Source organism: Cryptomeria japonica, chromosome 2, assembly GCF_030272615.1.
Source record: "Cryptomeria japonica chromosome 2, Sugi_1.0, whole genome shotgun sequence".
Lineage (NCBI taxonomy): Eukaryota > Viridiplantae > Streptophyta > Pinopsida > Cupressales > Cupressaceae > Cryptomeria > Cryptomeria japonica.
In genome coordinates this window covers 671,743,351-671,758,738 of record NC_081406.1, presented here as the reverse complement: position 1 = coordinate 671,758,738, position 15,388 = coordinate 671,743,351, and the positions used below count along the sequence as shown (strand labels likewise).

Genomic DNA, 15,388 nt, shown 5'->3' with positions numbered 1-15,388 from the left:
GTACAACTTGTACGAACCTTGCAACTTGGTTCAGTCCACACCGTATGATAGTCTTATGTTCTTCTCGTATGACCCATCTTTGGCCATTTTGTATGCCTAAACAACCCTGCATGCACGACTTCACATTATAATGGTACAACATCCTCTAACAATACGACTTCGGTATTATTCTTACACCGTACGACATCATTTATTCCCCTCTGGACCCCTGTATACGACCTCAACAATTTGGGTACTCTAGTACCATACGATTCATTCATTTACTCGTCGTATGGCAGCCTCAGTTTTTGGAAGTACGACTTCACTTCCTCGTATGACTCTCCACCAGCTCAGGATGGCATTGTTGTTGTTACATTGTATGGTACTACGACATTGTCATTGGCATATTGTGTAGCCTTTTCTAGAATTTCCATACCACATTGTCGAACAAGTATGTAGATGGATCTTTTCAAATGCCATATGGCCATGTGAGTTTGAGCAACAAAGGTTTTCAATAGTACGACTATTATTTGAGGCATGACAGGTAATTTTGAAATTGCACTTTGATACACTTTTGACTATGTTGGATACTATGAAGATGGCATACAACATACTAGTACGACATCATTGGCAAGAGTCAACAAAATTGCTTATCTCCATGAAATGTTAGATTTTGTTGTGTTGCATATGTTGGTTAAAGTTTGCACAAGCTCTATTTTTTGGCTTCATCAACAATGGTTTTGGTGTCTTAAAGAATAAGAAAAATGATGTGTGCCATGGAGTTCAGCGTGGTTTTGAAGGTCTTAATTAGGTCTTGGCGGTGGGGGCTTCAATCCCTGACCCCGCCCCATATTGCGACAAGGAATGCGCCCTGGGCGTTGTCCCAGGAGCGCGCGAGTGGTGCTGCCCCTTGACCTTGCAAGGGGCACTACCCCTTGACCCCATTGGGGGTGCTGCCCCTTGACCTCGCTAGGGGCGTTGCCCCCACATACCATTTGATTTGTCAAGTCCACTACAAGTTGGGGTTGCCCAATACAAGTCATTGTCTACATTCTTATCATTAGTCTTCCCGAATATTGCTTGATGTTTACTTGTTGTCTGGAAGACGACTTTTTCTTTTGGGGGGATGATGTAGTTGGCATAAAATGCCTTAATATTGGTTATCCGACAATGTATTAATTGTCCAAATTAAGTTCTTGTCACTCTCGGGTAGTTATATGTGTCGGTTGGTTGACGGTTGTGTTCCCCTTGGCAATTGTTAGGTCCTTTGAAGGGTAGGTTGTTCTAGGCACATGGATGCTATGCTAGTGTAAGTTCTTTGCAAGTTTCAGTGGAAAATGAAATCATTTTTCTCTGTGACATTAAAGAGGATGTAAAGAGGGTCTTTACAAGATGAGTTAAGAGAACAGCATAGGCAATGACACAAGAATAGTTAGAGTGTGAAATGCCTTCTCGCATGCTATACATCAATAGTGTAAATCAAATTTGAAGGCAGGCCTCAGAGAATTCCTCTTAAATTTTATATACATTATAGCTTCTAGTGATGAATTGCATGAAAGAATATGTAAAAATATCTCTTGAAGAAGGCATGAGAATTCCTCTTAAATTTTTTATACATTATATCTTCTAGTGATGAATTGCATGAAAGAATATGTAAAAATATCTCTTGAAGAAGGCAACTGTCATCTATGTGTGTGGTCTGTACAAGATGTTTCTTAAGCTTGTGATATGGACTCCAAAAGTATCAATGAGAAAGGACATGCCTGTTTCATGCAAATAATGCTTTATGCTTTCTAGAAGCCCATAGAATAAAATCTCAGAGACTTATTGAGGGAAAGAGCATCTTAATTTATGAACGTTTAATCCTCTACTTCTATAATTCCTAATTTATCTCTACCATGCTCTTGTCCACATAAATTTTTTGAGATTTATATACAAATGTATGTTAAGTGATCATAATGGCAATTTATATGTCACAAACACTTTGCAAGAATAAGGATTCCTTTATTTGATTATCATTCCATGATCATTGTATATCAATGATGCTAACTCATAGGGTATTATGCAAATGCGTTTGTCATTTCTGTACTGTACAGTGGGTACCAATATCTTAAATAAATCTACGACCATCATTTTATAGAAATATCAGTGCCTATGATATGGTAAGTGCATGTGAAAAGCTAGAAAGGCTGGTTTTATTTGTCAAACTTGCTTAATGTCCATTGTGCTTGGTTATCAATTTTGCAATTGTCTCAATTTTTTTTCTACCAATCCAAGATTAAGTGCTAAATTGCACGTAAAAACATTTTGTCATAATTACCCATTGACGTGTGCTCAAGACGAATTATGTCAAATTAGTTTGCCCTTATCCTGGTATTTTCTTTTAATAATTTTCAGTGACAACTCTTTTTGATTTTCTTGATTACTGCATTTTAAGCAGGTTTGTCCAAGATTTCATGCTTCATCCTCACATAGGTCTAAAATGTGGAATGAATCCTTGAATAATGGATTGTAACTTTATTTTTGAAAGCATGTTATTTTGTGCACCATTTAAACTCTTAAAATCAAGTAGATGCATTTGGATTCCTAATGAAAATACATATGATGCAGCAAAATAGTAATGATAATACATCATTACATTTTCTTGCATGGTAGTTCGATTGTAATGATGAAATTGAAATGTAATGTAAGTAGGATCAAAATACATATGAAATATATATTACAGCACAAATGCACATGAATTAATATATTATATTATGGATTTACAATAAAAGATCATGGGCTTTATAAAAGCATTTTAAAAAAGCAACCAACCAAACTACCTTACAAGAAAATTCCTGTGCACACAACAAACCCCTACTAAAATATTAACAATGACTAGCTTCTGGACATAACGTAAGACACGTGAACGTAACATATATTACTATAGATTATTAAATATAATCTGAGTTCAACCATCCAACACACTAACACAAACCTAGGACTTTTGGATAATAACGACCCCAAAAGCCAACAATGTGCGAATCACACCTGAAACTTGGGTTTCTATCAATATTGGAAAATTGTTTTCTTCCATATGAAAGAGCCTTGGAATGCATCTTATCCTTTATAGGCAAGTGCAACTATTACCTTGAAATTCATGATTAAACAAAAAAATTTGTATATACATTTTGTTATGTAAATCAATGTGAATATTTAACTTACCTCGTTTTCACTTATATACTAACATGGAAATTCATTTGGATTTTATGTAATGTCCCCTATTTAGACACTGTCAATTCCCAAGAGCAACATCTATGCTACTACCTTCTATCACTATTAATTGAGCATAACTAACTGTGTGGTTAAAATGTGGGGGATACCTGCACCTGCAAGAAAACACAAATCACACACACACATGAGACATTAAGTTAGTGGAATCAAGAGATCGAAAATGCAAACTAATCTAGTTGTTAGTCTAAGAAATCTCAAGGTTGCTAAGCTCGTCCCATGCTCCTATATCTCTAAAGATCTCCAAGATTCAAGGTAGCCCTCACTTGGAAGAGCACTTGATCCTCAAGATGACAACCTAGAGAACGAGTTATGAATGATGATTCTAGGATCAAAATGCATACAACTAAGATCCTAGCTAAGATGAGATGATGGATGAAGCTGCAAGATGCAAGATGAAGATATGAAATGAGTTCCAAATTGAAGATGAACTAATTAGGGTAATATGAGGATGAGATATGAGAAAGCTATGAAAATGATATGAAATAAGCTAGCAAGATATTCTAAACATGTATAAATCTAAGCTATAATGCAATTAAAATGGCCTAAATGCTTGGTGATGGGGATTGAGCTCCTTGATAACCTTGTCAACACAATTAGACTATAGATTGGATGCAATAGAAAGCTTGATCCTTAGATTGAAGAAATGGGCTCTATTTATAGAGAAAATAGAGAAATGGATGGTTGAGATTGAGTAATTTCAACAAGGGCTAGGATTGAAAGTTATCAATCCATGTGAGGGATTCAATCCAATCCCAAGTTGACAAATGTCACCTTGAGAGGGCTTGAGAGATGCTAAGCAAGCATTTAGATGCTAATTGAGCATTAGGGAAGGCTTCAAACTTGAGAGGGCTTGAGAGATGCTAAGCAAGCATTTAGATGCTAATTGAGCATTAGGGAAGGCTTCAAGGGGTGACATCATTAGATAATGCTTTTATCCAAGGAAGCAGGCTATTGTCCAAGAAGTAAACTCTTGTGCAAGGATAAAAGATAGTCAAGTGGACAATCATCATGGGTTAGGGGTGTGGGCTTGTAAGAGCCGTAAATGGTTTTGAAGACTTTTAGAGGTTAACTTCTCCCAAGAAGAAAACCACTAGTGGTCTAGGGGACAACTCTGTAAGAGCCTTACAAATTTTGGGGCATTCAACAAGTTATCTTGTTGAAAGGAGGTGGTCTTAAATGCATTTGAAGACTATCTCCAAATTTGGGGAAGTGACTCCCCCAAATTTAGGGATTGGTTATGATGAGGAGAATTAGGATAATTAATGGAGGATTAGAGGGATTCTAGAAGAAATTAGGAGGGCAAGTGGGAAATGTAGGATTTGGCAAGTGGGTGAGGGAAAATAGGAATTTCAGTAAATTAAAAAGATTTAATGTAGCCAAAAGAGGATACAACTTGCATTTGATGGATTTTTCAAGTGGGGGGGAGTGGGGATTTACAAATAAATTTTGATTTATTTTAGATGTAAAGGAGATTTTAATTAAATGTAGATTTAATTAAAATGGGAAAGGAAATAAATTGATATTTTAAATTAAATGTGAATTTAATTAAAATGGCTAGAGGAGGGGGGGATATTTAATCAAATGGCTTAGATGGAAGAAGGGTATATTAATTAAATCTTAATTTAATTAATAGGTGATTAGAAGACTAGGTATATTAATTAAATCTTAATTTAATTAATAGGAAGAATTAATGATGATTAAATGAATAAAATCCATTCAATTAGTTGTGCCTGTTTTGGGTGTCTACACTAACTAATTTTCTGTAATACAATTTATGATGCCATTAATACCATGCCTAAATCCAAACCAATCTGACCCCATTCTCAAAAGAGGGCTTGGTTGCCTAGGGTGCTTGACACCACCTCCTTAATGTAGCTCGATTACCGGAACTCGGTCCATTCACCCCTGGGTCCTGCAGCCCAGATTTCAGGAGTCGTCCTTTCACCCTTGGAGCTTTCTATTGAAGTGGTTTTCTTCTGCCCTTCCCTAGCAGCACCCATCTCCCTCTGGGAATAGAAGGATTATAATAGATTTATGACTTAGGACAAAGTTATGGCAAAACACTTTGTACTGTGGATGTATATTATGACTGTCATACATATTGCAGTCTATATTAATATCACTATTAAATTTTGCATAAGAACATTATCAGGCTTTATATATTAAACATATATATTAAGCACATCCCCATGCATACCACCAAGAACAAGGATGTTACTGCCTGTAACTTAGTAACAGTTCTGATCTGATCTGATCGATGGTGATGTCACTAGATGCCTTTGATTCCTTCCCTTTATATCTCTCAATGTGAGGGAGAGGGCACACCTCTTCCTCATGTATGCCCTTTGGCAAGAGACACACCCTTTCACCATCAGCCCCCTTTGAAAGAGTGAAATTCTTCATTATTTCTGCCCTTTGAAAAGGACACCACCTCTCATAATCAAATCTGCACTTCTTATTTCAATCAGATCTGCACTTCTGATTTTCAAATTCTCCCCCTTTCAAATGAGGCTTTCTTCTCCCCTTTACATCTCATTGTTGAGGGAGTCACAACTTTTCCTTTCATGTCTTTTGGCCATTCATTAACTTTATTAAATTTTAATTAATTATATTTAATTATATTCTTTATATTTTAATTTAATTTTTAATATTTAAATTTATTTATTATTATTTATTATTAAATTCTATTTCAAAGTGGGGACATGACAGTTTATTAACTGCCTCAATTTAAGTTCATACATCTTGATTATGATTAAGTTTTTATTATTTACAGGTCGAACAATAGCTCCTCTGGTTGACAACTTGAGCACGAGCTATCCCAATGTGACATTTATGAAACTAGACATAGACCAGGTATATGCTTATATTGATGGGTTTTTCATGTTACATATTTTCTTCTTTACTTGTAGCTGATAAGCATAAATCAACATTGCGTGCTTTCCCATTAGAGGCTATAATTTTCTCATTGTAGTTAAGGGTTGAATATACCAAAAAATCTGTTTCTTTTCATGCTGGAGTTTTAAGCAATAGAGAGGATAACTTCATGTACACTTAATGCAAAGTATATTTGAATGAAATCCCTTGATGGCAACATGAGGGCATGATTTTTTTTTTTTCATAGGATTAAGTAGTAGTTACAAATTAAGAGTCTTCCCTTTGGAGCCTTTGCTTGTTAAGATACTTTGCCCCCAATCAGGTTTCTGTGCTCAACAAGATGCTTGCCCTACTCGGTTTTGTACTTAGCATACTTTTTAAACCTCCCTTGCACTGAGAGGTGTATTTGTTTAATCTTCTTGATGAATTTTTCGGCTGTGTACTCCTGAGGCTACATTTTTTTTCTCTATATAGCTGCCCTTTCATAACATAAAAGGGGATAGGTGGTAAGTAGCCAAAGCAGTGGGAGATATATTAGTTAAAGAATGTAAAGTGCTGCTATAGGAATGCTAGATATATAAACCAACTTCTCATCCCATATTTTAGTATGCTTTCCATTGTACCCTCTCAAGAGCTGAACCAACTAAGGCAACTTTTCCATCATTTCACTTGTAACCTGAGTGACTGGATTTCTTAGATGACTTCCTTTACCTGTTCTGACCTGGTGAGCTCTTTGTAACTCTGTTTTTGATATATGTGCTAGGAAAATGAGTCTTATATTGGGATTGTCATTGAAAAGTTTTCAAGAGTAGTGGCAATATCATCCAACTTTTACTAATATGTCTGATCCATTTCTGATGTATTCTTCCCCTTCTACGATAGCATAAAGAGGAAGAAAGGTAATAAAGAGATAAGTGCTTATAGATAAATTTAACAATGCCTAGTCTCTGCAAAGTTCAAAGTATATTCTTCATAAGCAAAATATTTCCAGCTCTTGCATCAAAATTTTAGTGTATTTTTTTGCTTTTGTCATAGTCTTGATTAGATGGATCTGCATGAATTTTAACTATACTATGCGGTTTTACTCCAATTTTATTTATATAGATGGCTCTCAATGGATTGGTGTCTTGTTTAATTCACTTAGTTGGCATTAAAAAATGTGTTGCGCAAACAATTTAATATATTTTTCGTCTGCAGGAAAATCTTTCAAACACCTTGAGAAATTCAGGAGTTTCATCAGTGGTGAGCATTCATTATATAAACCAATTATTAATTTGTTGTGATATTGCTGACAGCTGTTATTGTGGGTATGCCTTTGTAAACATGAGTAACATTGATCATCAATTTGACTCTTGATCCCTGCATTTAATTATGTTCTTATTCTTAGGATTTTTCAAGATTTCTGATTCCTCACAAGGCATAATAAGTATAAAAAAGTTTGACATGACTTCAGTGAGTGACATCTATTGTTTATTATTGTAAGTTTACAATTAAAGTATGGATTCATCAATTTAAAAATACTCAACTGATATGTAAAGAGCTGAATGCTATGTTTCTAACTCTCATCAACAAATGGATCGATAAATCTCTTCTCAACTTACACGAACTCCCCACACTGCATACAAAATCATATTCAATATATACAATGAAATTAATATGCTTAGAATAATAAAAAAGTATGGAAACATAAAATACAGAGTTCACACATCATGGAAAATGAGATCGACACACTGTAAAGCTTGAGAAATCCTCAAGGGATGGAAAATTCAGGAAGAGTGTATTTCTATATCTCGTGCCACTATATCAGAGGTTGTCCAAGTGCTACGTTACCCATGAGATACATTGGAACATACAAAAACACTCTGTCACATGTACGTCACACCTGCTCTGCATCCAAACTTAAGCAAATTGTGTCCATTCTCTGAACGATATCAAATTACAGACATTACATGAAGTTTTTTTGAAAGCCAACCTTTAAACATCTGTGGAATGTACTCATATGGACCCCTCTCAACATCCCGTGTCCAGTGGAAAGCCAACTGACATCCATGTGAATCGTTTCAACTTCAAAAACCTTTCAAATTCTAGCTTATGCTTGAAACAGAAAGGGTTCATTGTTTTATCAGTAAATAGTTTGCCCCTTCATACAAGTTTGCCAGACTTCCTTTTCTAGGTACATCTGATGCCAGTAATCTGCATTCTGTATTGAAGCCTTCAGGGATGTTCTGGACCACCCCTTACACTTCATCAACCCTTTTTCCAACGTTTCAATCAGTTTGGTGATGATTTGGTTCTCCCAAGTCAAGTCTTGACTAGTGACCTCTCTGATGATCAATGGTTCAGCATTCTTTGTCTCAATTCATGGATCACACCTCCCTCACTAAGAGGCTTTTGGTCCCCAAATTCTCGGGGACTTACTAAATGTGAGAATTTCTTTCTCACTTTGCCTTTTGAAACTCTCAATATCTTGCTTGGTACTTGCCCTCTCTTTTTGATCACCAATACTTCATGCTCATATTGTCACATTTTATTTTTGAGGATAACATCATGCTCCAATTCATCTTGTTATTCAGGTGCAATGTCTTCCATACTGGACATCACAATATCATCCTCAACATCATGCAGTGAAGGTTCAAACAACCTTAACTGGTCAACATTTATTAATGGAGAGGCCATGACAGGCTTAGAACCCGTCTCAAGCTCTATGATGTGCTCAAATCCTTTATCAGGAGGCAGTTTGTGAGGTAAATCATTGAACACTATACCATGCCTATCCAATACAGTCTGTATCTCAACAGGATAACATCTCTTACCATCAGGTGTGAACGTCTCCTTCACAAAGCATTGAGCCACCCACTCTACTGATCACTTATGGAAAGCTCTCTCCATCTACCTAGCTGAAATCTTTGAAATCTCTCCAACTATTGGGACATTTGTCACTGCCTGTTGGGTGAGTCACTTTGAAATGTGTAGTAAAGGGAATACTATTATAGTACTAAAATTTGACACATGCCAATTTCACCACATGATGCAATTTCCTATTACATGCAACACCTAATGAAGGTTTGTCATGCCCTCGCCGTAAAAGATAGCACAGCATTTAAATATAAATTGCTGCCTCTAAAGAAATTCCAACAAATCCATAAAGGGGTTTGATTGTGATTAAATAAGGGGCAGCAATTTGTCTTGGGCAGCGATCCACTTGAAGAGGTCCCTTGAAAAGAGGTCGATGCAAACAAGGGTTGTGACTATTCAGCCCTCCATGGAGGATATAAAAAGGAAGATCCATTCATTTTGAGGAGGCATCAAATCATCAAGTCAGATTTGGAAAAAGAATTCAGAAATAAAATACAGCAATCTATACTATTAAGGAAAGTAAGTGGTATGCAAATAATCTTGTATTTTTTCATTTATGTCAGCATAATTCTGTTAGGAAGCTTTAAGTCTTACTTATTTGATTAAATTGCCAATCCATCAAGAAATATAGGATTAGTAATTAATTATCCGATTTCCATCAGGAATCATGTTTAATATCAATGTGAAATGTTTGATAGGAAGATGCAGCAGTATCTGTCTTTTCTCGTCAAGTATGTCAACCCCAATATGGATGGACTGGAGGTCCTGCCATACTTGTGGGCCAAGGGGCTGAATGACTTGCTCATTCCGTGCCCTTGGCTTGGTTGAGGGGGACAGTCTCCCAGCTTCCTATCAAGCTTTTCCATTAGATTCCTAATATGGTTAACTATGGGAATAAGCTATGAAATAGATATGAACGATTTTAGGATACTTTGATTTTAATAGAGATTATTTGTATACAATCATAGATTGTTGATATTAATGCTTTGGTGTTAATTAATATTGTTTATAAGAACTAAATTAGGATTTTCTCTAGAATGGCATTACATTTATGTAATTTTATCATAGAATTCTATTTGTAAATAAATTGCATTTGTTGGAATTATTTTTTTTTTTGGTCAAAAATCAGGTATATCCCAAAAAGGGACATTACAAGGTTGTACACCAGGAGTGTTTTGAGGAATAAAAATATTTGGAACTGTGGCTACCCACACTACCTAATTCTCATATTTGTGGCTCGAAGGAAGAAGAGTCCCCCATATCTTCCCCGATGTTTGATCTTTTGTAGAATTGTGAAATGTGTGTGAGGCTCCCATTGCCTTTGCTGTCCTCTTTTTTTCTACTTTGTTTTGCTCAAATGTTGATAGAAGAGTTCTCACCTCATTCTAAACCTCTAGAGTCACTAGAATACATGGTGTAGCATCTCAGAAAGGAATCTGTGCAAAGTGATATTTTAGATGATTTATGCCTCCTCTCATTTTTAGAACAATGGTTGCAATAACTATTCTCTTTTTGGGGCTTTTGTTGCATGTTTCGAGCAAGGGTCTTTGTCTTGCTGTTGTTCTTAGTTGTAGTCATGGCATATTGTTTTCAAAAAATGGAAATCAGGCCTGCCAAAAGGGAAATAATAATAAAAAAAGGGAAACAATAGAAAAGAATTAATATAGTGGGTGTATCTCAAAATAAAATCATCATTAATAACTAATAAGCTATCCTTGTTGATTTTAATTTTTTTTAATGGATGCTGGATAGCTGAAAGCCTACGACAACTATTTTTAAAATAGTTTGCTGTTTGCAAAAATAATTTTAAAATAATTAATGCAAAACATCCCTAAAAAGATAAAGGGGGAGGATTGTCATTGCATTGCAAATTTAGCAATTTTATTTACTTTTCAAAATTTATGCTATACTTAGTCTATTTAAGATAGTTTAACAGCCATCCTTGAAACTGGGTCTCCACCTCCCTATGTTTCCCTGCCCTAGAAACTTGGAGAATAACTGTTTTTTCTTCTTCTTTTATAAATATTCTTTATATGCCCCTACTTTATTCTGTTATTTCCTTAAAGAGTACCACTGAACCTTTTTGTTTAGTTGGATGATGTCAGAGTCTTTCAGGATGAGTAAGAATTAAATACTAATTTTAGATTTTGAACATGGATAACTTTTTGCATTAAATATGATTGATGGCTGCATCCATGTTTTGTGGAAGGAAAATAACACTTTATCCATGATTGTAATGATAATTGAAGAGATACTAATTTATAATGTAAAGCATAGACACAATGCAAGAAAGTGTTAAGGATATCCAACATTCATTCAAATGTAAACATTAGATGTCTTAAGAACAAAGGCCTTGGGAACCACCCAGAAGCAATGTTTTAACTCCTATCTCTTAAGTATTTTAATAAAAGCCCTTGAATTATTGCTATTGAAAATACTAAATTATTTAAAAAATAGACAGCAAGATTTTATGCTTAACTGCTATGGATCACAGTCACAGTCACGACATACATACCTGAATCCTCATTGTGTCTAAAGACTACAACAGAAGTTGGAAGTCGGAAGTTGCAGCATATGAAATGAGTTGCAACCTTGGTGTTTGAAATGCCAAAACCCATAGGTCACAGTGTCAACAAATAGGTTATTAATGAAACTGCATGACCTTTTATCAGTTTTTCAGGCGAGTTAAACCCTGGAATTGTGAGTTTTTTTAGGTTTTTGTGAGTTTTTAAAAAAACTTTGGATTGAGTTTTTCTACAAGTCACTCGGCGCTATATTTAACTCGTGACTGCTTGCAAGTCCTACAAGTAATCACCAAATTTTTAATTTATGCTTTGGATATGCATTGGAAAGTCATTCAAAATTGTCATCTACACAATTTTTCCAGGAAGTTCTCTTATTAATGTGATTTTGGCATTTCATGACACTAATTTTCCTATGGAGCCAGTTTCCACTTCTAGTGGGAAGACAAGTTTTGGCACAAAGATTCCTTTGGTGTGAAGTTCATAGGATGTTTTGCTGCTACCTTTAAGTTTGGCACCACTTTGAATGCAAGAGATGTCTTGTGCCAAAGAATGTTTATGTGGATTTTCAAAGACCCAAGAACCTAGAATTTTCTTTTATGGATTATTCAACGAATGTAGAGGTGTTGTGATTCAAATTTACCAAAATTTCAAACACTACCCCTTATGTTTAAATTTCCAAAAAGTTCGTTCCAATTGTCAATCTTTGTGACTGAAGGATGACTTTGCTATAACCTTAAAGTTAGGGACCTGTTGTGACCTTTTTACACATCGCCCCATCCCAGATAAGGACCCCCTACCTTTTAGGCCCTTTTGGTCGTTTGGTTTTGATTTTTGGTGGGTTTTGGTGGTAGTCTCGTCAGTCTCTCGGCTTTGTGAGTGTTCGGGGGTCACGTTGGTTTAGTTTGCTTTTTGTTTGAGTGATTTTGGTGAAGTCTAGGGCCTGTTTCGTTAATTTTAGGGTTTCTGCTTTTAGTCCTAGATTTTAGGGGTTTCTGTTAGGGTTTTGGAAAACTAAACATCCAATTGGAATAAGGACCCTTCAAGGAACCTCCTAGTAAAATTTGAGCCAAAACGGAGCAGCTTTCTATTTTTAGAAAGTTCCTATTTTTTAGGGATTTTATTGAGTCTTGGAATGTCATCATTTTGTCAAAAATCAAACTTACTATATCTAGTAATTTCTATTTTTGGTAAGTTTCTATTTATAGTAAGTCATTCTTGTGTCCTGTTCTAGGGATCTAACACTGACGTTCTGAAGGTTTCTATTTTTGGAAGTTCATTTTTGGTAGGACCATTCAGGCAAAGTGATGAAGGCCAAGCATTCACGACTACTTCTAATTCCGAAAAGTCAGAAAGCAGACAGAGAGAGTAAAAAATGGCTAAGTGTTGAAAGCCCATTCATAAAAGGGAAAGCCAAAATTTTTATCTGTCCGGGAAATCACATCAAGTCCTCATCCAGAAGAAGCTCATAAATTCATCTAAGTTCATGAAGAATCCAAGACAAGTGAAATTTCTTCACCCATGCCAAATTGCAATCCAAGGCGCCAAACTCAGGTGGAGATGGAATGATGAGAAATCAATGTATTCCTTAGTCAAAATTGCGCCCAAGCACTGTGGAGGGCGCCAAATTGAGGGGTGCAAGGAATCCATGGAAATGTTGAAATTCCATGGCCAAGTCAAAATGGCACCTAAGGATGATGGAGGGCACAAAACCAAGGGAAGCCGGGAAAAAATCCAGATTTGCTAAATCCCTCCTCACCATCAAAAATCCGCCCCAAGCCAGAGAAGGGCGCCAAAATGGACCCTCCAGGGAGAGGTGGAAAAAGTATGAATTCCATGCCTTAAAGAAAAATCCGCCCAAGACATTTGCATGGCGCCAAAGTAGGGTATGCATGGAGAGATAGAAAAAGTATGAATTCCATGACCAAGAGCAAAATGCACCAAATGAAGGAAGCAGGGGAAAGCTAGAAAAAGTCAAGATTCCATGCCTAATGCAAAATTGCGCCTAGCAAAGATGAAGGGTGCCAAACTAGAGGAGCCATGGAGGATTCAAAAAACCACAATATTCCATGACACACGCAAAATGCTGCCCTAAGGTGATGAAGGGCGCTAAAATCAATGAGTCTTGGAATTCATAGCAAATCAATGAATTCCTTCCCTTAGTCAAAATTGCGCCTTGGAAAGTGATAGGGCGCCAAAATGGAAGGTCCATGGAATTCATGAAGTGGATGGAATTCCATGGCAAATGTAGGATTGCGCCCAAGGTGATGAAGGGCGCCAAAGTGGGGGCTGCATGGAAAATGAACACTTGATAAAATTCCTCCTCTAATTAAAAAAAAAAACTACTTGGCCAAGGAAAAGATGATGAAACTGCTAAGTTAAAGAAAATCAAAGGATGGAAGAAATTCCATGGCAGAGTGAATTCCACGCCTTGAGAGGAATTGCACCCTACTCCTCAGGAGGGCGCCAAATTGGCCCAGGCATGGAAAATCCAAGAAGGTTCAAAATTCCATCACCAAGTGAGATTTGTGCGTAAGGAAGGTACTAGGATGCCAAAACTTGATGGTCATGGAAAGCTTCAAAATCACAAAATTCCTTACCAATGCAAAATCATTGCCCAAGTTCAAAGGCAGGTGCCCAAGTCAAGGTATCAAGGAAGAGCATGGAAAGCATGAATTTCCTCTATCAAAGTTTAAATCCCATACCCAGTCAGGAAGTCAAATTCGTCCAAGGCTTGAAAATGATTAATTCCACCATGAAGAGTGAATTCCACGCCTAAGTTGGAAAATTGAAAATTTGTGTAAGGCATGAAAATCCAAAGGGCAAGGAGGAAGGAAAAGCAGAAATTCCCTTGGAATGTTTTTTGAAAAATCCATTTGTAGACACCAAATTTCGTTTGAATTTCAAAATTTTTGCAGATTTGGATTCGTAGGAGACTTTTCTATCTCCTAGACTCGGGACCTAAATTTTAGGAAAGTTCCTAAAAAATAGGAGATGTGAAAAGTTGGTCAAAAAGCTCCCTACGAACATGATGAATTCAAAGAGCACAAAATTCCTTCCTCAAGGAACAAATTTCCAAAATTTCTTCTCCAGTTCCAAAATGTGCCCAAGGTTGGAAACAAGACATAAAAATCAAGGTTCAAGAAGAAAAATTCAAAATTCAAGAAACTTCCTTCCTTAGGGAAGAATTGCGCCCAAGAAGAAGAAATTCCAAGAAAGTGGAAAAATTGACTGTGTTGGAAATTCCTTCCTTCAAGACAAAATTCTTGGGAAATGTGAAAGTTGGCTAAGGCATGAAGGAATTCCTTCCTCATGGGGTAAAGTAGAATCAAGGTCAAAATGAGGTTAAGGAGGAATTTTTCCTCCACATCAAAATTCCTTCAACATGGAGAAAATGCGCTTCAGGAAAGGAATGGGTGCCAAATGAAGGTAACGAAGGAATTTCCTTCCAAGATGAAATTCCTCCATGACATGAAAATTCCGCCCAAGGAAGAAGATGAAAATTCCAAGGCAAGGAAGGAATCTAAGATGAACAAAATGAGAAAAATTCCCCTCGAGTAAATTTTTGAAAAATTCATTTTTGGGCATCAAATCACATCCAAATTTCTAAATTCTTTCAGATTTGGCTTCGTGGGATAATTTTTTCTCTCCTGGAACCTAGAACCCTATTTTTGGAAAGTTCCTAAAAAATAGGAGATAATGGAAAATCATTAAAAATCTCCTCTAGAGCAAGGAAAGTTCGAGAAACTTCAAGAAAATTCTTCATCAATCAAATTCTTCTCTCCTGAAGTTTTCTCTCTCCAAGGTTTTCTCACCAAGTGGTAGCCGAGTCAACGCACGTTGAAGCATCTCTTTGCATGCAGCCGTCACATTTATGGCAGATT

The 15,388-nt window shown here is 36.3% G+C and overlaps 1 protein-coding gene across 2 annotated transcripts in view; it reads left to right on the top strand.

The window, feature by feature from the left end:
• Positions 1-15,388, top strand: part of LOC131034022 (thioredoxin O2, mitochondrial) — a 94,827-nt gene that overhangs the window by 57,844 nt on the left and 21,595 nt on the right. For both annotated transcript variants that reach the window (XM_057965362.2, XM_057965360.2), the window contains exons 4-5: positions 6,026-6,105; positions 7,324-7,368. In XM_057965362.2, the coding sequence (XP_057821345.2) occupies positions 6,026-6,105; positions 7,324-7,368 (125 nt within the window). The remainder of the gene's footprint in view (positions 1-6,025; positions 6,106-7,323; positions 7,369-15,388) is intronic.